Source organism: Microcebus murinus, chromosome 13 (genome assembly GCF_040939455.1).
Source record: "Microcebus murinus isolate Inina chromosome 13, M.murinus_Inina_mat1.0, whole genome shotgun sequence".
Lineage (NCBI taxonomy): Eukaryota > Metazoa > Chordata > Mammalia > Primates > Cheirogaleidae > Microcebus > Microcebus murinus.
Genome location: NC_134116.1, coordinates 66,078,286 through 66,106,216, shown reverse-complemented (window position 1 = coordinate 66,106,216; position 27,931 = coordinate 66,078,286). Strand labels below are relative to the sequence as shown.

The window sequence follows — 27,931 nt, the reverse complement described above, 5'->3', positions numbered from 1 at the left end:
GTAAAGGAGAAAATCCTACAAGCTGCAAGATGAAATCATCAAGGAAAACCCATCAGAATAATAGGCTTCTCAGCAGAAACCTTACAGGCCAGAAGGGACTGGGGTCCTGTCTTTAGTAATCTTTTTTTTTTTTTTCTTTTTGAGAGAGTCTCACTTTGTTGCTCAGGCTAGACTACCGTGACATCAGCCTAGCTCACAGCAACCTATACTCCTGGGCTCAAGTGATCCTCTTGCCTCAGCCTACCAAGTAGCTGGGACTACAGGTACATGTCACCATACACAGCTATTTTTTTTCTATTTTTAGTAGAAATGGGGTCTAATTTTTTCTATTTTTTTAAAATAGAGGCCGGGCTCAGTGGCTCACACCTGTAATCCTAGCTCTCTGGGAGGCTGGGGCAGGTGGATTGCTCAAGGTCAGCAGTTGGAAACCAGCCTGAGCAAGAGTGAGACCCTGTCTCTACTATAAATAGAAATTAATTGGCCAACTAATATATATAGAAAAAATTAGCCGGGCATGGTGGCGCATGCCTGTAGTCCCAGCTACTCGGGAGGCTGAGGCAGGAGGATCACCTGAGCCTAGGAGATTGAGGTTGCTGTGAGGTAGGCTGATGCCATGGCACTCACTCTAGCCTTGGCAACAAAGCGAGACTCTGTCTCAAAATAAATAAATAAAATAAAATAAAATAGAGACAGGGTTCTTACTCTTGCTCAGGCTGGTCTTGAACTCCTGACCTCAAGCAATCCTCCCTCCTCAGCCTCCCACAGAGTGCTAGGATTACAGGCCTGAGCCACTGCGCCCAGCTCTGTCTTTAGTATTCGTAAACAGAATAACTGTCAGCCAACAATTTTACGTCCTGAAAAACTAAGTTTCATAAATGAAGGGGAAACATGCACACACTAAGGGAATTTGTCATGTTGAGACCTGACAAAAGTGCTCTAAACACCAAAAAGAATGGTTGATACCAGTGTAAAAACACTTGAAAGTAAAAACTCATAGCTCTTATAAAACAGTAACACAAGGGAGACTACAAAGCAGCTGGATAACAATATGAGGACCGGTACAGTATCTTATCAATATTAACATTGAATGTAAGCAGTCTAAATGCCCCACTTAAATGATACAGATTGACAACATGGATAAAAAAAGAAAACCCAAATATCTGCTGTATTCAAGAAACCCATTCAACTCATAAAGAGTAATAGACTCAAGGTAAAGGGGTAGAAAAAAATATTCCATGCAAATGGAAACCAAAAGCAAGCAGGAGTAGTTACTCTTGGATAAAAGAGATTTTAAATCAACAATAGTAAAAAACAATGCATATGGTTATTATAGTGATAAAGGGATCCATTCGCCAGGAAGATATAACAATCCTAAATATATGTGGACCTAACACAGGAGCTCCTAGATTCATAAAAGAAATATTAATAGACCTAAGAAATGAAATAAACAGCAATATGATAATAGTGAACGAATTTATACACTCCACTGACTGAACTTGCCAGATCATTGAGGCAGATATGAGACTTTGTAGGAAATGGATCTAACAGGCCTTTACAGAATATTCTATCCCCAAAATGCAGAATATACATTCTTCTTATCAGCACATGGAATATTTTCCAAAATAGGCCATAGGTTAGGCCACAAAACAGGTTTCAGCAAATTTTTAAAAAATTAAAATCATACCATGTATCTTCTCAGACCATAGCAGAATAAAACTAAAAATTCCAAGAGGAACTCTCAAAACTATACAAAAATGTGGAAATTAATACATTGATTGCCACACTAGAAAAAAATATTTTTCTCCCATGGTGTTTTATTATGAAAATAGAGTAACAACTTTGAAAAGAAAACAATCCTTTCTAATTTGATGAAAAATTTTGTTATTTTTATTGTTTTCTGTTTGTAAATTATATGCAATGCACATGGTGCTAGAATCAATATTTACACTGCTGGCACTTGAATTGTATGTGACTCACGACAAACTTACTGAATTTATTTTGGAGAATTGAGTTTTCATATGCTTCCTGAGGCCCCAGGTTCAAAATCATTATGAGCTAAATACAACTCACATGGCAGTTAATGTGTTAAATAACCTGTTGCTGAATGATTTTGGGGCCAATGATGAAATCAAGATGAAAATTAAAAAAATTTCTTGAACGATAATGGTGACACGAGCTACCAAAATCTATGGGATACTGCAAAAGCAATGCTAAGAGGGAATTTTACAACACTAAATACCTGCATCAAAAAGACAGAAAGATCACAAATTAATAACCTAATGTTATACTTCAGGGAATTAGAAAAAGAAGAACAAATCCAACCCAAAGCTAGCAGATCATAAGAAATAACAGAGGTCAAAGCATAATTAACTAAAATTGAACCCCCCCCAAAAACACAAAAAACAAAAACAATACAAAAATTAAAAAGTTCTTTGAAAAGATAAAGAAAATTGACAGACCACTGGTTAGATTAATTAAGAAGAGAGAAGATTCAAATAAGCTCAATCAGAAATGAAAAAGAAGACATTACAACTGATACTGCAGAAATACAAAATATCATCTGAGACTATTACACCTATATGCACACAGACTAGAAAATTTAGAGGAGATGGATGAATTTTTGGAAAGACATATCCTCCCAAGCTTGAATCAAGAAATAGAAATCCTGACTAAACCAATTATGAGTAGCAAGATTGAATCAATCATTAAAAAAAAAAAGTCCTCCCTACAAAAAATGGGCTCAGGACCAGGCAGATTCACAGCTGAATTCTATAGACCTACAAAGAAGAACCAGACCTATCTTACTGTTCCATAAACTGTTCCATAACATTGAGAATGAGAGAATCCTCCCTAACTAATTATATGAAACCAGTATCACCCTGATACCAAAGCCAGGAAAGGACACAACAAAAAAAGAAAACTACAGACCAATATTCCTTAAGAAAATAGATACAAAAATCCTCAAAAAAATACAAGCAAACTGAATGCAACACACATAAAAAAAAAAATTCACTATGATCAAGTGGGTTTCATCCCTGGGATGCAAGGATCATTCAACATATGCAAATCAATAAATGTGATTCACCATATAAACAGAATTAAAAACAAGAACCATATAATCATCTCAATAGATGCAGAAAAAAAGTATGCAATAAAATCTAGCACCCCTTCATGATAAAAACTCTCAACAAACTAGGAATATACATAATGTACCTCAAAATAATAAAAGCCATCTATGACAAACCCACAGCCAACATTATACTGAATAGGGGAAAGTTGAAAGCATTTCCCCTAAGAAGTGGAACAAGACAAGGATGCCCACTGTCATCAATTCTATTCAACATAGTACTGACATTCTAGCCAGAGTAATCAGGCATGCAAAAGAAAGAAAGGGCATCCAAATCAGGAAAGAGGAGGTCAAACTACCTCTGTTTGCCAATGATATGATCTGATAGCTAGAAAACCCTAAAGCCCACACCAAAAAGACTCCTAGAATTGATAAAATAAATGCAGCAAAGTCTCATGTTACAAAATCAATGTACACAAATTAGTAGCATTTCTATACGTTAATAATAGTCAAGCTTCAAGTCGAATCAAGAACTCAATACCATTATAATAGCTGCAAAGAAAATAAAATACCTAGGAATCTACTTAACTGAGGTGAAAGATCTACTTAACTAAGGAGGTGACAGAACTACAAAACACTGATAAAAGAAACTGTTGATGACAAAAATAAATGGAAAAATGTCTCATGGATTGGAAGAATCAGTATTGTTAAAATGTTCATATTACCCAAAGTGCTTTACAAATTCAATGCAATTCCCATCAAAATACCAATGTCATTTTTCACAGAACTAGAAAAAACAATTCTAAATTTCATATGGGATCAAAAAAGAGCCTGAATAGCCAAAGCCATCTTAATCAGAAAAAGTCAATCTGGAGACATCATATTATCCACCTTTAAATTATACTACAAATTATACACAGCACAGTACTGGTATAAAGATGTACACTTAGATCAATGGAGCAGAACGGAGAACCCAGAAATAAAACCATATAGGTATAACCAACTCATCTTCAACAAAGCAGACAAAAACATACACTGGGGAAAGGATGCCCTATTCAGTAAATGGTGCCGGGAAAATTAGAAAGCCACATGCAGAAGAATGAAACTGATCCCTATCTCTCACCATACACAAAAATTAACTCAGGATGGATTAAAGACTTAAAGGCAAGACCTGACACCATAAAAATTCTAGAGAAAAATGTAGGAAGAACTCTTTTGGATATTGGCTTAGGCAAAGAATTTATAACTAAGATACCCAAAAGCAAATATAACAAAATGAAAAATAAATAAATGAGGCTCAATTAAACTAAAAAGTTTTTGCACAGCAAAGGAAATAATCCACAGAGGCAAACAGACAACCTACAGAATGGGAGACAATATTCTCAAACTATATACCCAACAAGGGACTAATAGCCAAAATCTACAAGGAACTCAAATCAGCAAGAAAAAACCAACCCCATTAAAAAGTGGGAAAAATACATAGACTTTTTTTTTTTGTAAGAATATATGCAAATTACCAACAAACATATGAAAAAGTGCTAAACATCATTAATCATCAGGGAAATGCAAATTAAAACCACAATGAGATACCACTTTACCCCTGTCAGAATGGCTTTTATTCAAAAGTCAAAAAAACAACGAATGTTGGCATGGATATGGTGAAAAGGGAAGGCTTATTCACTGTTGGTGGGAATGTGAATTAGTACAACCTCTATGGAAAACAGTATGGAGATTCCTCAAAGAAGTAAAAGTAGACTTACCTTTTGATCCAGCAATCCCACTACTGGGTATCTTCCCAAAGGAAAAGAAGTCATTATATCAAAAAGACTCATGCACTTGTGTGTTTATGGCAGCAGAATTCACAATTGCAAAGATACAGAATCAACCTAAGTGCCCATCAACTGATAAGTGGATAAAGAAAATGTGGCACATATATACCATGGAATACTACTCAGCCATAAAAAAGAATGAAATAATATCTTCTGCACCAACTTGGATGAAACTGGAAGCCATAACCTTATTTGAAGTATCTCAGGAATGGCAAAACAAATACTGCATGTATAATTACTCATAACTGGGAGCTGAAAGATGAGTGTACAGGGTCACATGGGGTGGTATAAGGGACTTCAGAGACTTGGAAGTGGGGAGAGTGGGAAGAGGTTAAGGAATCCAAAAACTACCAGTCAGGTACAATGTATACTATTTGGAATATGAGTGCACTAAAAGCCCTGACTTCACCACTATACAATCCATCCATTTAACAAGGAAACACTTATACCTTGTAAATCTTTTGGAATTAAAAAAGAAAAGAAAAAAAAAAAAGAATTAGGGACAATTTAGTAATTTATTAATCATGTATATTTCACTAAAAAACCAACTCTACATAAAACAAAGAAAAAAATAATGCAAGATGACTTATTTCATGAAAAAAAAAAAAAGAGACACATCTCACTCTTCACTGGGCCAGCTATTTTTCCCCTGTTCACCCCATAAGCCCACCCTGTACTCTGTCCTCTGTAGATTACTGCTGTGTGAATTTTAAATAAAATAGTACAATCTACATTTTGCCCACACATTTCTGTAACATGAATGACAGGGAATAATATTATTAATACCATGGAAGGAAACTGAAATCATGTTCTGTGATCTTTTCCACCGAGGGTAGCCAGATTAGGGGGAGTAAAGGAAAAAGGCTTTTGTTGGGCTGTTGCACTGGCAGTTGTGATTTTTTAAGGATATTTAGAAAAAAATAAAAAGCACCTGCAGCCAGGCCACCAGCCAGCCATACAGAGCTCTTGGCTCCTGGCAGGTTGACACCTTCTGTGTCCACCATGGCTTGGACCTCTACTCCTGTCTGTGCCACATTGGCACCCTCAGTCCTTCTCTAAAATATTGTTGTATTTCTTCATTTAAAAAAAAAAAGCTGCTGTGGAAACCTCCAGACATTCAAGCTGCTCACCTGGGTGGTCCAAGTGGTTAGTGTGCCAGATACAAAGTTGCTTAACTACAGAGGTCTGCCCCAAAGCATTTATTTTTCTGAAGAGCGCAAGGTTTTTCAGGAATGAGCATTCTGTGTTCTAACAGAGATACTTGTTTTATTAGTCGCTACCTTTCATTTCCTGATGAATTCACCTTGGTCTAGATTGTTGAGAGCCTTGTTAATAAAAGGAAAACCATTCAAATAAGGATACTTTCAATAAAGCCAAAGTAGAACTCTTTTCACGGACAGTCATGGCCTGAAGATAGAGTGGCAGTAAAGGTACTTAGAATAAAGTAGCACCCAATACCAAAAATAAAATGATTATGATTTCCTTTGGACACAAGACTGATCGGAGTTTATAATAAAAAGGTGACCTTCCTTCACAGCGTTTCCCTAAGCCTAGGTGAAGTTGGTTGTGAGCAGGGATGGTGGATTTCAAAATAATAAATCTAGATTACTTTAAGAACAAATATTTCTTTGATGTCACTTATAATGTTACACAAAAGCAGAAGTTACTGAAGATTCTTTGTCTTCTTAGCCTCCTCCCTGTGCTTGGGTGTAATTAAAGGAAGCTTGTTACGTAGTTTACCTGTGTAGTGCTTGGAACAAGAGAAAAGTGTATGTTCGGGGGGGGGGGCAGGGGACTGCTTGTGTGAAACATTTCTCTCCTCTGGGTTTAAAACCTAGTCTTCACTGCAAATCTCTTTGTTAACAGTTTGTAAATCAAGTAGAGGAAGAAAATAGAAATTAGATTTCGGAAATTACAAATGTGAAACAGTAGAAAATAAATAGTTGTCCAAAAATATATAAATAAATGGGTACTGGGGCTCACAATTTTTTAATATTTCAATTATTTTGATATGAGAGTTCTATTTCAAAGTTCTTCAAAATGATTCCTTATGTTCCTGTGTATTGTGTTTCAAATTTGTCTAAATACAAGATGGAAACTTTGTGTGAAGTATGTTCAAAAAACAAAAAAAACCAGCCATTGATGTTTTATTGGTATATATTTAATGTATTTTACAAGAACATATTTACAGTAAGGAAATTAGCTAAAAATATATATACAAATGTTTAAGGAGACGGGGAGATAATAATTCTGTCCTCAATAACCAGATGCTTGCCTTACAACACAGCTCTAGGTTTTTAGCTCCCTAAACTGAATTTCTACGGCAAAGTCATCTGGAAAATTTTCCCATGTTTTTGGTTTATGGATTTTGTCCAATTCATTTCTTGGCAGATAAAACCTAAGAACAGAAAAAAAAATTATTACATTTTATTTTAGGGCTAACTGAAAAGCCATTCAGTGGGGCAGCCTTGGTAAAGTTTTTAAGTAAAAGGACTTGCACCATGATTACAGCTCCAGCCCCTTTTTTGTGTATCTCAGTTGTTTCCTTCCACCTTTCTGGTGAGATGCAAAGTATCTAATCTTCAGTAACACATGTTACTGATTCTTTTAACATTGCCTTTTATGCAATCAGTGACATCCAGGCTCAATAAAATATCTAAATTTCTATATGTGACAGAAATCATTCAGAGACTAGGTGTGTGTTAAAACCCAGGAATAAAATACCGTGTCTCTTTTAAATGTTGGAAATTGGCATTTTGGTTAAACAATCTCATGACTAACAAATACGGCTTTACCAAGTAGTATGTAAACTTAAATGTTATACAAATCTTTAGAAACTTATATAAAAGTGATTTAACTTGTTGCTTCTCTAATATGAACATGATACTTTGCTTGCTTTAGAGTGCAGTGGCATCACTATAGCTCACTGCAACTTCAAATTCCTGGACTCAAACAAGCCTTCCACCTCAGCCTCCCAAAGTGCTGGGAGTACAGGGGTGAGCCACTGTACCTATAACCATGAACATGGTGTTTTAAAGAAAAAAAAAATGCATCTGTTAACAAGAACCACTTCTGAGGAGTAGCACCAAATGAAGCTCCAGATCTCACTATTTGAGGAACTTTGCTTATGTTATGAGGCAAAGTTTATTGTTTGTATACATCTGGGAAAAAAAATCAGTAAAATTATTTCATCAAATCCAAAGTTTATAAAAGTCCATTAAATGTGTGTGCATTACAAGTATGTAGATCAGTTTGCCTTAATGGACTTGAGGAGTTATTAGGTCAAATTCAGACTTGAAGAAAAGACTAGGTTTGGATGTAATAATAACTATTAATTCATGCCACATACAATCACAACCATTTCTTCAACTCTGGCCTGAATGATTTTTAAAATATTATTTCTTCCTTTTGTATCAGATAGTATGGTGATATCAAAAATCTCAATTTTTCACCACCACAGAACAAACAGTCTTTAAAGAGAACTTCTAGACTCAGGAATGAGTTTCCAGATATGGTAGAAGGTTCTTTGGAATAAAAATAATCAAATCCAATTAATAATTACTTTTTTGTTTGTTTGTTTTAGCAACAGGGTATTGCTCTGTCGCCCAGGCTGCTGGAGGGCAGCGGCATCATCATTTCTCACAGCAACCTCAAGCACCTGGGCGCAGGCAATCCTCCCGCCTCAGCCTCCCAAGAAGCTGGGACTACAGGCGCGGACCACCATGGCTGGCCAATGTATTTTATATTCTGTAGAGATAGGGTCTCACTATGTTGCCAGGCTGGTCTCAAACTTCTAGCCTCAAGCAACCCTCCTGCCTCAGCCACCCAATGTGCTGAGACTATAGGCTTGAGCCACTGAATCCAGTGAGTAATTACTTTTTTAAAAAGGTTTCCCAATATGGTTATTAGAAAGTCATGTTGAAGTGGGAGACTATCAATCAATTAATGATTTTCCAGCTGTCTTCCTTAAGACTTAATGTGTCTTGTAACTTCTGCCCCAGATATATGTGTCAATCAGCTTTTCAGCTAGCTGAAGCCTCCCTACATCCCGCCTTACTTAGCATAGAATTTGGTGGTGGTCAGTTATCAGTAACTCAGCACCTACTGAGGACCTGCCACATTGAAGGCACTGAGCAGACTCATATTAAACTTCCATGGGAGGAATTTATTATCATGCTCAAGATCCGATTATAATACTTTTTAACCTATAACACAGTTCTATGCCATGGATCTTGAGGATAATGCAACAGTGGGTCTCAAGAATAATTGTATTTTTAAAATAACCACAATAAGAGGAGTAAGGGAATGAAAAATGGTGACTCAAGGATTTTATGGTGTCTATAAACTGAGCTTATGACAACTGGCAAAAGACTTGTCATTACACCTTACACACAGACACTTGAAGATTAGACTGTGTCCATTGGATTATATTATATCCATACCTGCTATTGTTTATAAAAGACGTATGAAACCAAAAGGAAAATTGGCACTTGTGTTGTTCAAGAGATGCCTAAAAAGACAGGGTTTTAAAAAAGGTTATTTTAATAGTAAAATTGATAGTAAGAACTAATCATTCCAAAAGGATTAAAATTACTTCCTTTATTCCTTTATAGATTTTTCAATTATAGCCACTAAATATGCAGCACTCTACAGTCTATAACAATCCACTCAAGACACAAAGGAGGAGGCTTTAAGAGAATGCTATTGTTTCTCTTGCTGTTTATATCAAAATTCTCAAGGAAATATATTTTTTCATGATAGATATTTATAAATTTAAACACTGATCTTTTAATCTGGTTCAGATAGTGCTAAACAGAAAATCTATGAAGAGCCACAAGGGTGTCTGCCATAAACAAATTTTCTATGAGAGAGACACCTGGTTATGGGTCAGACACTCAGGCTTTAAGCCATCTACTAGGATAAAGAAATATCCTGTGAAAAGCACACTGTAAACATTCATGGCCACCTCACCACCTGACATCCATTGGAGAAGGCCTAGAGTTTACAGTTACTCTCCAGAGAGAGATCTTGAGACCACATTAGGGGAAAACAAAACACTCATCATCCATTTCTACAAGGAGTAGCTATATTGAATAATTAACCATCATTATTGGTGATGATAGAAATACCTAAATATTTTTTAAAGTGCTTTCATCTCATGGTGCTTTTTTAATTTTTTTTTTTTTTTTTTTGAGACAGAGTCTTGCTCTGTTTCCCAGGGCTGAGTGCCATGGTGTTAACCTATCTCACAGCAACCTCAAACTCCTGGGCTCAAGCCATCCTTCTGCCTCAGCCTCCCAAGTAGCTGGGACTACAGGCATGTGCCACCATACCCAGCTAATTTTTTCTATATATTTTTAGTTGGTCAATTAATTTCTTTCTATTTATAGTAGAGACGGGGTCTCGCTCTTGCTCAGGCTGGTCTTGAACTCCTGACCTTGAGCGATCCTCCTGCTTCTGCCTCCCAGAGTGCTAGGGTTATAGGCGTGAACCACTGCGCACGGCTCAACATATGTTCTTATTTTTAAGAAATTTGTTATAGATCTGATTTGTTGTTTTCCTACCCCTCCCTGGCCAAGGGTTAACATCCATTATTTCCCTTGTTAGAAACTGTCACAAAAGAAATTCCAAACCAAAATCATTCAAAACACCAGACAATGACAACTGGAAGAAGCAGTTTCTTGATTACTCACGGAGCCAATGAAAAACTGCATGTTCACATCTTCGCACAGAAGTGGGCAGTTGAATGGAAATATCATTACTCTGTTTGATTCACTGTCATGAAAAATCTGTGAATGAACACATGGAATTCAGAACTATAATTTGGAACACATGGAATTCAGCTGATGATAACAGTGAAGTTCATTTTCACTTATCAAGGCTTCCTATATTTATCAAGTACTTCTGGTCTCATAGCCCAATCACTACATGTATATATAGAAATATTAATCTTTTCTATAAAGTTGAAATATTATTGTTTATATTTTTTAAAGGCCAAGATGTTTGAGGGTTATTGTGGGGCACTTTTGAAAAGTAAAGTATTCAATTTTCTATTAGAGTTTAGCCAATTAAATATTATTGCTAAATGTTATTATTGTAAATATGTCATCTGATTTTTATATGTTGAGGCCTCTTTTGAGAATACACTAAGAAACTCAATTTTAAAGCTGGCATTGACATTCAAAAAGCAATGCATAACTCATCATGTTTTATTAAGAATATTGCATTTGTTGATAGGATCATAGGCCATGTCCATTGCAGGCTGCTGGATGGAGTGACCAAAGATAGGTCAAGTTTCTGGAATGAATGACTTTGAAGCTATACTAAGTATTTCTTTGTTATAGATTCACCATGGAAAATAATGACACCCACAATATTGAAGGTCTATGCTAGGCCCTGTGAAAAACACAAAAGAAAGTGCAGACTCAGTTGGTTGGTCCCTTCAGGGATCTGTACACATAAGGAACAATGTAGAATGGTATATAATTGTTAAGCTATATGATTAAGACTGCGTGTGTGAAGGAAATTAGCTTGGTTTGAGAGGGCTATTATATCTTGAGAGCTCAAAAGCCAGGGAAATAAGAGTGAAGTTGCTGAACAATATAGTGGGATACTTTCTATGTGATAAAATGGCCTTATGGTTAACATTTATTTAGTGATTCACAGTTCACAAAGCAACTTCACATATATTATCTAATTTAATTCCCACAACATTTGAGATATGATATTTATTTTATAAATAAGATGCTGAGCCACAGATGGTAACTGATTTTGACCACGGGCACACAGGTCTTCTGCTCTACCTACAGCTTTTCACAGTGCAAGCAATTATTTCAGGATGCATACTTTAGGACTCTCTATACTGCACTGTATATGGAGAAAGAAAGAGCGAACGAGACTATCTTAGAAGTCTAGGGATGAGCAAATGAGATCTTGAACTAAGTAGTGGCAGTGGGAACAGAAAGGTTGGGAGAGTGAAGAAAAATTTCAAAGGTATAATCCACAGGAATTGGTGACTAATTGCATATTAAAGGACCAAGGCAAAGAGAGAATCAAAGGTACTATGAAATTTTGAGGCCCGAGTGGGAGAATGCTGGTGCCATTTGCAGAAGCAGAGGAAAAGCTCATTTGATAAATTTGGATTGACTAATTTGTTTGAATTGTTGGAATGGAGACTGCCCATGAACTCAGTGGATGTTCATAAATATCTGTTCAGTAAATGAGAGAACAAATAATTTAAAGAAGCAGAATGGGTGAGCATAACCAAGAATAGAGTATTTGCTGCAATAAGAATACAAAGCCAAAGATCAGGCCTTGGCAAATGCCTTCACTTAGGAAAGAACAACAACAACAAAAAAAGTAGGGGAAGGGGAATAGGGTTGGTAATGGGAGAATTTGAGGCAAATGCCTGGAAGGAAATTATAAAAGTTTATGGTTCTTAGACCCATGAAGGAAGCTTTCTTATTGTTTTAGAAAAGGTCTGTAGTTTGAGGCATTTCTTCATTTTAGCAAAACATTACTTTGGATAAAGAGATTCCTCCCACTCTTGCATTATTTCTCATAGTGTCATCTCACAGAACCTGAGTTAGAATCACCTGGGACATTTCTAAGTCTACAGGTTCCTGGGCCTGATTCTAGTTTCATGAATCATACATTCGTACAACCTAGGAATGTACATCTTTACTAGCTCCTAGCTGGTTTTCATGAACGCTAAAATTTTAGAATCATTTAATAAAAGATAAAATGACCCAGAAGAACAGAATATGCCTATAATGACCAGATATGTGAATTTAAAAACCTTGATAGATTCCTGGGAACATGCTCAGCATTTGTGGGAAAGTGAAAGGCAAAGTAACACTCTCCACTAAAATATATTCTGGAAAGTATCCTGGGATACTTTGTAGGATACTTTGTAGTAGAAAACTACTTTGAACAATGAGGTTAATTTATCTTTGGTTTGCATCCAAACCTTCAGTGCCCCCAAGCTGGATGGTAACCAGAAAGCAGCATGGCATCTCGTTATGATGAGTGATGGTTTGGGGAGGTCAGAATGCTGATTTGATATTGAGCTTAAAAACAAACACCAGAATTTTCAGTTCACATGTTTTCTCTTACTTACCCTAGCATTTTTAGAAGACGAAAGGGAGAAAACCTTCTTTCGCTTCATTATCATTTCCATGGCTAAATCACGTCCATTGCCCCTTCCGAGTCCTAAATGAAATTAAGAAGTTAGGCTGTTTAGAGAAAAGATCAAAATGCCTCACCAATTAACATTATGGATTAAAAAGAAAAAATATTATCCCACCTATCAATGTGTCAATGTTTAATCATTTGGTCTTGCATAGATTTTGTCTTCGAGAAACAAGGTTTCAAAAGCCCAATCCTGTCTCCTAAAGCAGAACTTACACTAGAGAGAAAAAAAAAAGATATATAGTTCTGCTTGTAAGACTTAGAATCTCATCACTTCACCTTTCTAGAAAAAAAATTTAGGGAAGGTGACTTGCAACCCTTCTCCTAATATTAATATGTTGCTTTCTTCAGACTTCTAATCATGATGTTTCTTGTTTTGTTTTTTCTTTTTGAGACAGAGTCTCACTCTGTCACCCCAGCTAGAGTATGTGTGGCATCTTCATAGCTCAATGCAACCTCTAACTGCTGGGCTCAGGCGAATCTCCTGGCCCAGCCTCTGAGGAGCTGAGACTACAGGCATGTGCCACCACACCTGGCTAATTTTTTTTTTTTCTATTTTCTTTCTTTTTTTTTTTTTTTTTGTAGAGATGGGGTCTTGCTCTTGCTTAGGCTGGTCTCAAACTTCTGACCTCAAGCAATGTTCTTGCCTTGGCCTCCCAAAGTGTTAGGATTACAGGCATGAGTCACCTTGCCACCTCATGATGATTCTTAATAATAAATACTGGAGTCCAAATTGTTCTTGCCCCATGTTAAGTCCAGTTCCTAATGCAATCTCTAGGAAAATATAGGATAGTTAAATCCAAACATTCCTGTAGTGTTTAGTATATATGTATAGACAAATGGTCTGTTGTCCCTTTTCAATTCAAATGATCCACTTTTTTTAGCATTGTCTGAAAGAACTAGTTTCTTAAGACTCCAATTAATTTTTATTGCTTTCCTTTCAACTCTGCATATATCACTTTAAATATGCACAAAAGGTAGAGAATTTTAAAAAATATTTGAATAAAATAATGTATTAATATTCTTGATGGCTAGTCTCATATTGTTTGTTTTCTTTTTATTTAATTTTGTTTTCACTAACTCTAGGCTGTTAGTTTGTCTTTAAGAATTACAGTTTCTTGCTTCAGTTCCCTCTGTCCCATTCCAGGTGCAGAACTACTTTCTATTGCTGTCTGCAAGAAAGCTGTGAAATGCAGAACTAAACTAAGTCAAATACTTATCACGTGACAAGAAAAAAGCATTGATTTATAAGCTTAAATTCCTACACATGTAAACACTTTAAAATAATTTAAATATATCTACATGATTTAAAAATAAAAAACTAAAAAAGACATGAAGCAAAAATTCTCCATCTCACCAGTTCTCCCCGTTTAGTTCCTCAGCTGAGTATGTAGCCACTATATTATCTTTATGCATATGCAAGCAAATATGAATATATATTCTCCAAGAGGTTTTATATATGTAAATACACACAAATATGAAAACATATTATTCCCTCTTTTGTTTTACAGAAATAGTTGCATATCATAGCACTGCTTTGTACTTTGCATTTTTAAACAATTTGACATTTGCCAAAATGGGTTTATAATCAATTGCATTCCACTGGACACAACTAATTTGCATTTCTATGGACAAATATTACAGTAGTCCCCCCTTATTCGCAGGGAATACATTCTAAGACACCCAGTGGATACCTGAAACTGCGGACAGTATTGAACCCTGTATATACTATATTTTTTGCTATATCTATGATAAAATTTATAAATTAGGCACAGTAAGAGATTAACAAAAATAATAGAATAGAAAAATTATAACAATATACTGTAATAAAAGTTATGTGAATGTATTCTGACTCTCAAAATATCTTAGTGTTCTGTAGTCACCTATTTTTGGACTACAGTTGATCATGGATAACTGAAACCCAGAAAGTGAAACCACAGATAATGGAGGACTACTGTATCTGCCTTAATATCAGTTTTCTACAACTTCCAAAATTGTAAAATAGCTCAAAGACAATAAAAGGTGGAAAGGCAGAGATAAACCCAGAAGGGTACACTAAACAAGATATTACCCATGTCCAAGTCTTTCTCATACTTTTTTCTGGTGGTCTTCACATCTATCCCCTTTCTCTTATGGTAATAATCTCAAAGGAAGACTATTAAGAGTGGTCTCATTAGGTTTGGTCTGATTATTTTCATGGGCGCAGGAAGAATTTTAACTTGCCATATAGCCCTCATTAAGTCTGCTCTGTGAGACTAGACCTACACAGTACTGGACAGCTTAGGTCGCACACACCTCAGTGTTTTGTCTGGAAGTCTTCATGAAGAATCTCAGACTGGACTTTTAAAATCCTCTATATTATGTTAGCCTGAGACTAGGAAATCAAGCCCATGAAATTCTCTACTAGACTTCATCTGCAATATTCACAAATTTGGGTTAGTTCCTCTGCTCTTGAGATTTGCACCTTATAGTTTTTAACTGAACAATGTCACCACCATAGGGTTTAAATAAAATTCAAAATATTAATAAGAGAAAAGTCACAGTCTTAGGATATAATATCAGACTGAGACAACATATAAAACTGTAGAACTTACTAAGTACATTTTTAAGCTTAGAATTTTGAAACACTAATTCTATTCTCACTGTTCATATTACAGAAGTTGAAGTACATTAAAACTTCATTAGATTAAATGCCTATTTGCCTGCATAGAATAGTTTAATACTCACAAAGGTTTGTTTAGATACTGCTATTCTTACTGTTAACCAAGAGGAAATTGAGGCAGAGTATACACTCAGGTATAATACAAGCTGTCATACCACTAAGTTGGTTTTATAGTTGGGTTTAAATTTCTTCGTGGGAGAAACTGCGCCAACAGCAGACTATGTTGCCACTCACACTGCAGAATAAAGCAACCTAGTTCTTCCTGCTGGGCCCCACTGAGTGTGGAAAGGAAGGTCTGCTGTCTGCTACCTTCTACCACCTGCTGACCAAGCCTGGCACCTCTACCCTTGGGAAGTCTGACAATAGTCGGGGGTCCAGGCGAGGTCAGCTACTGGACTCACTACAACTCTATCCCTCTTAATTCACATATTTCTCATGAAGCAGTCAGAATGGACTTTGGAGAGGACTTTGCAGTCTAAAAAGCCTTTTCAAAAACAGTTGCTCATTATATACCCAGGCAGTCTTCTGCAAGAACAGGTGGGGTGTTTCAAGGGTCTTCCTGCACAGCTGTTTGTTTGAAAATCCAGATAAAATTTCCCATGGAAACAATGCTACCGGGCTGAAGTTTGTTTTCAGAAGTCAGAAACCTATGTAATCGGTTTGTGGTAATCCATTAACATTCCTCACCACCATCAAGAGGTAGTGGAGGTATGTGTGGGGGAAATAAACATGTGCAAATAATTTTTAAAAGCATTTTACATTTCAATGAACAAGTGTCATATTTTTGACAATGCAGTTTTAATTTATATTTTAAAGGCTTCTTGTATTTCTGAATAGTTGGACAAAATGTTAAAGAAAATATGTCTAGATCTTATTTTGTGTGCCTTCTTAGAAGACTAAAAATAACTAGGCTGTCTGGGTGGACACCAGTATGCTGGTACCTCCTCACGGTCCACAATCCGCCTGTTACAAGAGGTTTGCTTTAGGAGTTCAGAAGCATAACCCCATTGCTGCCTCTCTGGCAGTGGGAGTGGTGTGGTCCCATCCTCTCCACACTGAGACATTCCTGCTTTTGCTTTCCCATCTCCCCTGAGGGTAGGATGTGAGGGGCAGAAGTGAGGTGACTCTCTCTGAGTCCCATAGATGGATAGCCTGACTGATTTTCTTGCTTCCCTGGGCAATGGTGGATTCCAGCTATAGCTTTCTCTCTCCCCTGACATTCTGGAAGCAGGCAAATAGTCAGCAATTTTGAAGTTTACAGGGATTTTTACTACTGGTAATACTTGGTAACCACTAGGGGGCTGAGAGACACCTCCACAGAGCCCTGTGTTTTCCCAACCCTTTCCATTTTCATGTAGATTCAGGTAAGGAGGAACAAAGTGCTGTCCCTTAGGAGGCTTTCCTTGATATCCCCAATACTGTGTACCCCCCCCAATGCTGTGATCGGCTTTTTATCTATGTACTTAGTTTTCTTCTTTACTGACCCAGGGACTCCTTACTGGCAGGGAAGCACTAGCACAGGGCCTAGCTAAGAGCAGGCATTCAGTAGTTACGTGGCAACAAATAAAATTAATTTGCTGTTTGGGTATTTAACACATCTTGATGGAGTTGCTGGGGGTGAGAGGGTTACATATGGAAGAGAGAGGGGAAAGAAAAAGCCCAGGGTGATGAGAAAAAAAAAAAGGTCTTCTGAAAGGAGTAGGTGAGCAAATGATACAGGGACACCTCCACCAAGATGAACCCAAACTAGAGGTGGTTATGAGAAACAAGCAGTCTTGAGGGTACATGGGTCTTTCTCCCCTCCATCAGAGGCTCTACCCTGAAAAGTCCATCCTGGCCTGAGGCCAGAAGAGCAATGAGAAGAGGATAGAAAGGAAGTGGATAAAGCCCCCAAATTTGGTGATGGAAAAGAGAAGGTGAAGGACATCTAAGAGTTAGCCATATGGCCAAGGATTGCTGTGTAAACATATGTAAAAAAACAGCTATGAGTTAGGATCATCTGTATATATAACTACGATCAAAACCCTCCAAATAGTGGAAACATTGGCCCTCCTCCCAATTCATCAATAATGCATAAAGCACTTACCATGAATTGAATAAATAATGATTTTTTTTAACAAGAGCCATTTTATTGGAGGAAGAGTCCAGAAGTTGAAACGTTTCACTTCTTCAAAATATTCAACATATCTATGCTGCAAAGCAACAGAAGCCTTAATTTAAGTGGACATTAAAAGTCTAAAGTTACAATTCTTACTTTTTTTGTTTTGTTTGTTTAGAGCTTATTAAAGAAGGTAAGTAGTTAAGGAAACATTTACTGGGTACCAACATATAAGTCAGCATTTTTATGAGTATCGCCTTACAACTGAATATCTACCTTGGGGGTGGGGGAAACCATTGAACTGCTTATGGGGAAGTAACAAGGATAGAGCCAAGCCTTGCTTATAGGGTGCTTATGATTGAGAGGGCAACTAATCAGAATCAACAAGAAAACAGCTACCACATTATCAATATGGGGGTAGAAGCTCAGTTGTGGGTGAGATAGAAGAAGGTTTGTGGTTTGGTGGGGAGTGGCCTTCCGGGCATGGGAGAATGGTGTATGTGAAAACTCAAGAGGAAGACCTTCATAGGTCAGTAGTAGATTTCATTTCATTCTTCTCTTGTTCCTGGCCAGCTAGACTTTTTCTACTTTCCATTTCCTCAATTTTGCTTTCATAAGGAAGCCCTGGAATTCTCCTAGCTTTGTCTTCCCCTTGTGGCAAGCTGTTCACAATGGAATCTTTGAATCCTTCTTAAGGTAGTTGAAGAGTTCTGGTACTGAATCAGCTGGACTCAAAAGCTTACAGACTCTTCCCTACCTGCTGAAAAATGTTAATAAAATTAATTGCCATACTTTCCACTAGAAAGGGCCAGTCATGAGGAAGGCTTGTGTAAGTTCTTAACTCAGGGGTGGATAAAATATGGTTGGTAGAATAGCCCACAATGCAGGGTTTGAATGTGATGGTGCCTGAGAATTACCACCTGCTACAGAGGGCACTCTGTCCTGGGGACTTGCCAACACAGCTCTCACACCTGCAGCTGAGCCCTTGCATTGCCATCTCAGTGAATCATTCCTGTTTGAGGAGCAATATAGATGAGAAGCTGTGCAGAGCATGGGAAATAAAGGGCTTCAGAGTCTGACAGATCTGGATTTGAGTCCTTGGTTCAAAAAGTTAATTTCTCTGAGCCTCAATTTCCCAGTTTGTAAAATGGGAATCATAGGAACCTACTTGTAGAGTCACTGAGAATATTAAATGAGTTAACGAATATAAAACCCTTAAAATGATTTGACGAAGTCCATAATGTTATAAATTATATAGGATAAATGTCCTGGTTCCTTTAATAAACAAATCACAAGGGAATACAAAAGGGGTAGGAAACCCATAAACTAAAAGAGCCTTAAGAGACATAGCAACCAAATGAAGTATGTGGACCTTGTTTTGGTCCTGAGTGAAACAAACTAAATTCTAATGGATTTAGAAATGTGACTAGAAATGGACTAGAAATTTGATATTATCAAGGTACTTTTAAGGTATAATATTTATTAAAGTTTTTTTTAAGAGTACTTATATTAGATGTCATACCTAAGTACTTGAGGGATAAAATGACATGATGACTGAAATTTCCTTCAAAATAATGCAGGATTCGGGAAAGAAAGAGTGGGGAGTAGAGCTGGCGGTGTGAGGAGTGTGGGAAGGGAATGGACGAAACAGGAGTGGCTGCAGACTGGACTGATGGAGTAGTGTGATGACTGAAAGGGGATTATTGTATGATTCTTTTGACTTCTGTTTTTAAATTTCCATAACAAAATGTTTTAAAAACAAAAAATAGGGTAATAGTATATATTTCACATAGTTGCTGTGAGTATTAAATCAGATAATGTAAAAGTGCAATATTATCTGGTATATAACAGGTGTTTTTGGGGGGTGGGAAACAGCTTCAGAAGGTATATTAATAGAGTTTTTGAAAAGTGTTTATTTCCCTTTTTCTTTCTCTTTCAAAACACACCCCGCTTCCACACACACAGACAGACAGACACGCAAGGGAGTCATCTAGAAACAGTCCTTGTGAGGTTCTACAAGGATTGAATTGTCCTAGCAGGGGTTTGTGAAAGACCCAGTTCCTCTTTACAGAGAAATCAAAGGATGGTGACTTTAATTTTAATTTTTATTTTTTGAGACAGGTCTTGCTTTGTTGCCCAGGCTAGAGTGAGTGCTGTGGCGTCAGCCTAGCTCACAGCAACCTCAGTCTCCTGGGCTCAAGCGATCCTGCTGCATCAGCCTCCCGAGTAGCTGGGACTACAGGCATGTGACACCATGCCCGGCTCATTTTTTCTATATATATTAGTTGGCTAATTAATTTCTTTTTATTTATCGTAGAGATGGGGTCTCACTCTTGCTCAGTCTGGTTTTGAACTCCTGACCTCGAGCAACCCGCGCACCTGGGCCTCCCAGAGTGCTAGGATTACAGGCGTGAGCCACCATACCCAGCCAAGGCTGGTGACTTTAGATAATCTCAGGGGTCTGGAGCCTTAGGTGTTGGACCTTCCTTCTTTGGGAAGGTAATCAACTCCTGAACTCTGTAAACAATAACCAATATAAAATGGAGAGTGGGGTGCTCTGAAGAGAACCCCGAGCACAAAGCTTGGGCACTTGGGGTACAGGTCTTGGCACTGGGGAAGGATCAAGGCCTGTTGGCAGGGCACCTAAGTGCTACTGCTTGATCACCAAAGGAGCAAAATCTAAAACAAAACCAAGTAACAGGTCCCAATCTTCACCTGATTCCCTAAAAAACTTCCATTTTTAAAAGGAAAACTTACCTGAGAAGGAGTTTCTACTCCCTCATATTTAATGCTGATGGATTTACCTATTTGTCGTCGTCCGAAATGATGAAAGCTGTCCTATAATAAAAGAGGACAATTCAACCGTGGTTCATCTGCACACTTTTCTTTCCTATATTAGGAATCCTTAAAGTTTCTAAGGGCACGTTATTTCCTTAAGTCAGTGGTCTTTGGGCAGAGGCTACCCAAAATAACAAACGAAGCTACATCAAGGACTTCTCTCATTCAAAGATGCATGAAGACATGAAATTTTAGAGCTAGAAAGACCTACAGATCATCCAGTGCAAGTCTTTCCCTGATTTTCCATTTTATGAACGAGAAGACAGACCAAATGAACACCAAGTAACCTGTTATGGAGATGCTGCAGGGAGTTAGGGCTCTGGATCAATGGCTTTCAAAAGTCTTTGTTTCTTAAGCTACAATACAATTTAATAAACCTAGAAGACACACACACACACACACACACACACACACACACACACACACACACACTTACCTCTTACTATTTTTCTATTCTGCTCTATTCCATTTTATTTTAAAAAATGCTGGTTACAACCTAGCAAGTTTATTTTACAACTTACTGATAGATCATGATCCATAGTTTGAAAAACACTGTCCTAGAACACCCAATTTAAAGGCCTCTGTGTGTCAAATTAGAAAAGCCAAAAGTGGCAGAATTAGAATCCTGGGCATCATGCACAATCCATTCCTTCTCTTCCCCAGACTGCAGGCCAAGCAACTTGAGCAGAGCTGCTAGAGGTGTGTCCTGGAATGGTTAAGTTCTCAGCAAGATTATGACAGAAGGACTGCTTTAAGAAGTGGAAACAGCCCATCCTGCCTTCTCAGAAATTTCCAGAGGTTACAGATCCCACATATATTAACTATGCAAAGCTAATTACATTCAGAAGAGACTTTGTTCTGAGTTGGGAAATGGTACCTTTTATCTACCTAGCAATTATAAGGATGGTCAAGGTCCTTTGGAGAACTTATCTAACTAATCTTGATATTATTCTCATGAAGAAGAAAAAAGTCATGTTACCGGTGGGAGTAAGAGCAGGCTAGGACTAGGGTGAGGAGAATGCAGCATCTTGATTACTGAGGTTTTTTTTTTACACTTAAATAACATGGCTTTACTCATCTCACCTAAATTCTGCTCTATTGGGTCCTGCCTTTATTTAAAATGTTGATATTACATACATCATAATTTTTTGCATTCATTTTTATTTTTAAAATATTGCATTAAAATATTATTTATCCTAATAGTTATGACTTTTGACATTCCCTTAAATTTTGTGCCTCACTAATCTCACCCTAGTCCTGGCCCACAATAAAAGGTCCTTAAGTCAGTTACTAACTACTGCATGTTAACACGGAAGTATCAAAACCAGACTTTCAAAAACCTGCTTTTCTAATTACAATTTCACTTAACCACCATGACTTAAAGAATCATCTTAACATCCTACCAGTGATGTTTCAGAACTAGCAAATCAATCTGAATAAGACAAAGTTTGAGGTAGCTTCTTTCATACCTGTGCAGTTGAACAGAGTCCTCTGGCAATAAGGCAAACCCAAACCATAGTTCCTGTTCGGCCTAGAAAAGAAAAGTTAGTTCAAGGAATTATTGTTCATGGAAGTACTTAGTATAAAAACACATTCGGAAACATTCAAAGGAGTACATTTTGGATTGATTTTCTTTCACCCTGAATGTGTTTGTCCAAAATATTTTAATTCGGAAATAGCAAAAGATGTTTCACTGCTTTGTGGTCATACTTGGAATTTGGCATTTTAACTGATTGCATGATACACATGTGCACGTGTGCATTTTTCTTGAGTCTCTAATGACAGGGATTGCAATAATAGGAAGAGGCAATCAGCTTTGGTGTGACTCCAAAGATAAGTCTCTACTTATTAAAAACTAATTACACACACTGTTTTTCTAAATAACATAAACAAAAGTAGTGCCTATAGAAGATAAACAACTTCAAAAACCATCTAGCACTTTCAATACCCATTATTCCTTCCATTTTAGAGTTTTTAGTTGTATTACAAAAGTTTTCAAACATATGAAAGTAGAGAACAATATAATGAATTCTCATATACCTGTTCCCCAGATTCTATAATTATCAGTATTTTGCTTTACATGCATAATTTCTCTCTTCTCTTCTCTCCTTTCTTACCTCTCCCTCTCTCTTTTTTCTTTCTTTTCTGTTGTAGTATTTTAAAGCAAACCCTTGACTTCATGCTTCATGTCATTCTGTCCTCAAAGTCTCTTAGGTTTAATTACAATTTATTTTTGTCCTGCCACACAAAATTTGAGTTTCTTAAAAAAATATGTTGCCTCTTTTATTTCTACAATGATCTGTAGCTTTTGTTTTAGCCAGTACACACTGAATGAACTTAATCATTTTGTGTAATTCCAAATTTACACTTTTTACCTAAGATGCACAGAATTTTATGTTCTATCCTTTAAAAATGTTTTAATGAACTGCTAAACTGATTTTGCAACATGTACTTTGAAAAGCACTATTCCAACCCAGGTACTTGCAAAGAGGAGTTCGTACCACCGCTTGCTATGATAAAGAAAAGCTTCTTGCTGAAGGGAGCTACTGAGGATTAACAGCCTGGATTTCAGCTACCTAGACTGCTAACGTTTCAATTTTGGAGGACATCTCTGGGTCTCTGTAACTCTATTACTTTCCCATTTGAAAGAAACTTTCGGAAAGTTCCTTTACCAATTATGGGCATGCTATAAGTAGATTCATGTTCTTGTTGCTGTGGATAATTACAACTGTAGACATAGTAGATACCTTCTCATCTAGTCAAGCAGATAAAGCAGGGAATCATAAAAATGATATATACATGCCTTAAATATTTTACTGTGACTTCAAATATAAACATACATTAATTCACTAAACTTCTGATATTGGACAAAGGCTTTAAGTTTTTAAGTTTAGGTTTCCCCAAATGGAGCTCTTTCTTGGAAAATCCAGGCCAGTTTTATAAACCATTGCATCATCTATGATCTCTGGTTTTCTTTATAGAAATCTAAGTGCAGAATCCTTCTAGATTTTACTACTAGAATTTTTCTCCAATGTTTTATAATAGTCTTGTTTACATTTAATTTAGCTGCAATTTTGGTTGTAGCCACTCAACTTCATTGAATTTTCCTGAAACATTCAACTTATTCTTCATAAAATTATAAAACTATTTTTGTTCACTTTGATGTTTGACAGATTTATATAATATTTGATTATATGACATATTATAATAAATGGCAGACAAGTAGAACTGGCAGACACTGGTGGAAGCAGAAATACATAGGCATACTAAAGAAAAGTATACAAGTTGCAAATTTACGACATGCCAATGGACGCCAATCAGTGTGTTTATAAAGGGAATGGAGAACATTAGATAATCCACCAAGTTAGTTAGACATCAGTAAGACAGCATCTGTATCCTGAAGTCAGTAGAAATGGCTTGCATCTCTAAATATAATACAATTCTTGGCCTTCATAATGATTAACAACTAACATTTGGGTAATGCTTTGAAGGTCTCATATAATCTTTACAACTCTCTCTGTGAAGTGAATAACTCTGTACAAGGAAGAAGAACCTGGGCTTCATGAAGCAAGTTTAAGAGACTTTCACATAGTTAAATAAGGCAAGATATCTTAATGCTAGTGAAGAGGTTAAAAATATGCCACTCTAGCATATTGACTATTTTGAGCCAAAGGCACTTGAAAAACAACAGGTTCAAGATCACTCTTTCTGACATGCTTTCTTAAAAGCAGGAGATGAAATTCCCATGTGAAAGATGGCCTCCCTATACCAGAAGGAAAGTATCATTTTTACCATCAAGTACAGGAAGTTGAGGCCAAGGGAAATCCTTATCCTCCTGGCTACTTCTTCATCTAATCAACTACTCTAGCCCAAGCCCCTTTGTCTTGTCACATTTTCATAATTTACTACTTTTTGTCTAATTCAGTATATAAGTATTCATCTCTAACTGCGTCTTTGGTCTTCATTTCCTTATAAGGACTTCCATATCACATAAAACTTGTATTAAATACACTTGTATGCTTTTCTCTCTTATTTTTAAAAATTTTATTTACTTTTTATTTCAATAGATTTAGGGAGTACAAGTGTTTTCTTGTTACATGGATGGATCATATCATGCTGAAGTCAGGGCTTTTAGTGCACCCACCCCCAGGATAGTGCACATTGCACCTGAGAGGTGCTTTGTACACCTCCTTTCCTGCCTCGCTCCCCACTTCTTACTTTCCAATGTCCATCATATCACATCCATTGTTTAACTCCTGCTTCTAAGTTAGAACATGTGGTATTTGTTTTTCCATTCCTGAGATACTTCACTTAGGAATATGGGTCCACCCAAATTGCTGCAAAAGACATTATTTCATTCCTTTTTATGGTTGAGTAGTACTCTATGGTATATATATATACCACATGTTCTTTATCTACTCATCAGCTGATGGACACTTAGGTTGATTCCACATCTTTGCAACTGTAAATTATGCTGTCATAGACATTCAGGTACAGGTGTTATTTTGAACAACGACTTCTTTCTCTTTGGGGAGATACCCAGTAGGGGGACTGCTGGATTGAATGGTAGGGTCCACTTTTAGTTCTTTGAGAAATCTCCATATACAACCAGCTCTATGAACAAAAATGCCTTTTTGCAGTTCTCTTATGTTTCATGTTCCCAGGCCAGTAAGATTTACTGACCAGAACTTTGTAACTCTGTTTCACCAATCCATTCCTTTTTGAGTTGGTTTTAATTTTCAGAAATGGTGGAACCTCCTTGCAGCTTTAAGAGAAGTTCGGATAACCAATACCCCATCACAGATCTTGCCCAAGGACCTGCTGAGCAACCTATCCCTGCATCCCACCTGCACACAAGGCCAAAAAGAAGGAATGATTTTAACCCTTAGCTCATTATACTACTAAAATCCCCACCCAGGGGGGACTTATCTGCCATTTGATCATGTGATGTATGTGCCAGTACGATTTCTCACTGCACTTGTGTAAGCTGCACTTCCTCTGAAACATGTAATGATGCTCATTCACTTCATGCTTTATTCATTTCACCTCTAGAAAAATTCCTGACCCTATCAGTTGGGGAGGAAGATTTGAGGCAGTCCACCCCTCCTGCCTCGCAGTCTTCCACAGTAAATTTCCTTTTCTCTTTCTTGACAATCCTTGTTGTCTCAGTAATTGGCTCTCTGTGTGGCGAGCAACTGAGCATAGGGAAACCCCTTTGGTGGGTTCTTTTAAACATACTGTTTTCCATAGAGGTTGTACTGGTTTGTTCATTCCCTTATTAATAGTATTATGTATCTTGTTCTTGTACTTTAATATACCTCTTAAATCTCTTTAGAAAGGAAGAAAGCAAGAAAGAAAGAAAAAGAAAAATGTTAGTACCTTTGCCTTCTTGGGCATGAATCACTGCAACGTTTTTTTCATCTTTCGCCAGCCATCTATGGACATCTTTAGAGAATGCCACCATCTCACTGATTTCAAATGTAAGATTTTTAGTTGAATTAAAACATTTGCAAAAAAATCAAGCCCAGCGTATTTAGCCCTCTTCTAATAGTCAACTTGGCATAAAACTTACCGCAGAGAGGGGACACTGTGATTATCAATGATGATTCTAGTAACCCTATCATGGAAGTGATTGGGATTATATCTTTGACCTAAAATAAATAATACATATGTTATGTCATATTTCTATGCCCAATAACATAGTAAATGATTAACCACTTGGGTACCAGCGTCCACTACAGTCGATAGCCACAGATGAAAGCGCACGTCGACTTTAGCTGACAGCCATGACATGACTTTTCTAATTTTTCATTTATCAAAATAAAATTGCGAACATTTAAAAATAACATAACGAAAACATATATGTATATGTTACCTATTCTGATTTACATTACAAGTAAAGCTACCTGTAAAGTAAAACAAATATTCAGTGCTTTAACCCTTTGCACTTGCTTGCTTTTTTCTCGATTTGTTTATTCTACTTGGGATTTAATTTTTTAAATACCCCAGATTTTACAAAGCATGGTAGTAGAATAAAAAACTGGAGTTTCTTTTCATACAAACTCATTTATTTGGATATTTTTCATATTTCAAATTATTGATACATTCAAAGAGTAATTTTAATCTCTGTAATTTTTCATGGTATGATATTTTTTGAAACATTCACCCACATGAAGACCTGGTTTACATTCACATGTTTCGCAAATATAAATCGTCTCTCTTCTTCCTCCTTTGATTTTTCTGTTAGAACAAAGAACACAATCTTTGTGTTTTTTGTTAGGGTGAGGTGTGATTATATGGAGCTTTCCATCTAAACGTTGCTCTAAGTTAGTGAATAATAACCTACCTGAAAGTTAGTGTACCATCTCTGAATTCTCCAATAAGATCATGTACTAGTTTCCTAATAAATTTCACATGTGTTATCGGTTTTTCATTTTTTCTTTTTTGGCATTCTTTGTACAATATATAGGAATTTACAACACTGACCTCAAGCCCCCAGAATAACAATGTACGCCACCATTTTAGAGTCTTCCTCATAAAACAGTATGTGCTTGAGTAGCGATCAGCTATATCAACACCCCCCATAAACTTTGTATAGTTGGTCACGACCTTGGGTTTGAGAACTATTTCCTCCCACTACCAGGCACTCTCCTTTCCACAGACTCAGTCTCTGAAGTGTCGCATGCAGTGAGCACTGTGACTATCCTCTTGTCTTTCCACGCAAGCAGCATTACATTTTCATCCCTGAAAGCCACTCTCTCTCCTTTCTTTAGCTTTGGATCTTTGATAACAGGTGGATTATCTTTCCTATCGGGCATTATTGTCCCTGTCAAGTGTGTTTTTTCCTTGAACAATTCCTTTGCAAGAGTGACACTAGTGTAATACCTGTCAGTGAAGAAATGATAACCTTGAGAACCAGGTACTGAGCTCTTCAATCTGTCATGAAGCTCTAAAACTATTCTGCTAGTAAAAGGGAGATCAGGTCTCACCAGCGTTTCAGATGTTATTCCTCCATAATAAGGGACAAATGAATGTACGTAACCACGTTTTGAATCTGAGAGGACATATAAATGAATACCCCATTTTGTTGGCTTTTTAGGATTATCGTGTATCTTTCCTCTGAAACCAACAACAGCCTCATCAACAGCAATCTCTCTTCCAGGACAGAATCTCTCCCTAAATTTCATTTCAAGGTATGACAAGAAGCAGTTTACCTTCTCGGTTCTTGTTCTCAAATCTTTACTTGA

The 27,931-nt window shown here is 36.9% G+C and overlaps 1 protein-coding gene across 8 annotated transcripts in view; it reads right to left on the bottom strand.

The window, feature by feature from the left end:
- Nucleotides 1-531: 531 nt before the first annotated feature.
- Nucleotides 532-27,931, bottom strand: part of LOC105868029 (phosphatidylinositol 3,4,5-trisphosphate 3-phosphatase TPTE2-like) — a 139,774-nt gene continuing 112,374 nt past the window's right edge. For 4 of the 8 annotated variants that reach the window (XM_076009468.1, XM_076009470.1, XM_076009469.1 and 1 more), the window contains 9 exons: nucleotides 26,257-26,335; nucleotides 26,064-26,152; nucleotides 22,154-22,215; nucleotides 20,604-20,684; nucleotides 17,835-17,940; nucleotides 13,016-13,107; nucleotides 10,590-10,685; nucleotides 9,339-9,406; nucleotides 535-7,294 (listed from right to left, as the gene is read on the bottom strand). In XM_076009468.1, coding sequence (XP_075865583.1) covers nucleotides 7,186-7,294; nucleotides 9,339-9,406; nucleotides 10,590-10,685; nucleotides 13,016-13,107; nucleotides 17,835-17,940; nucleotides 20,604-20,684; nucleotides 22,154-22,215; nucleotides 26,064-26,152; nucleotides 26,257-26,335 — 782 coding nt within the window. In that variant the 3' untranslated portion in view covers nucleotides 535-7,185. Of the gene's footprint in view, nucleotides 7,295-9,338; nucleotides 9,407-10,589; nucleotides 10,686-13,015; nucleotides 13,304-17,834; nucleotides 17,941-20,603; nucleotides 20,685-22,153; nucleotides 22,216-26,063; nucleotides 26,153-26,256; nucleotides 26,336-27,931 lie in introns of those variants that run through there. The other 4 variants (XM_076009473.1, XR_012922470.1, XM_076009472.1 and 1 more) reach the window with 4 other exon arrangements.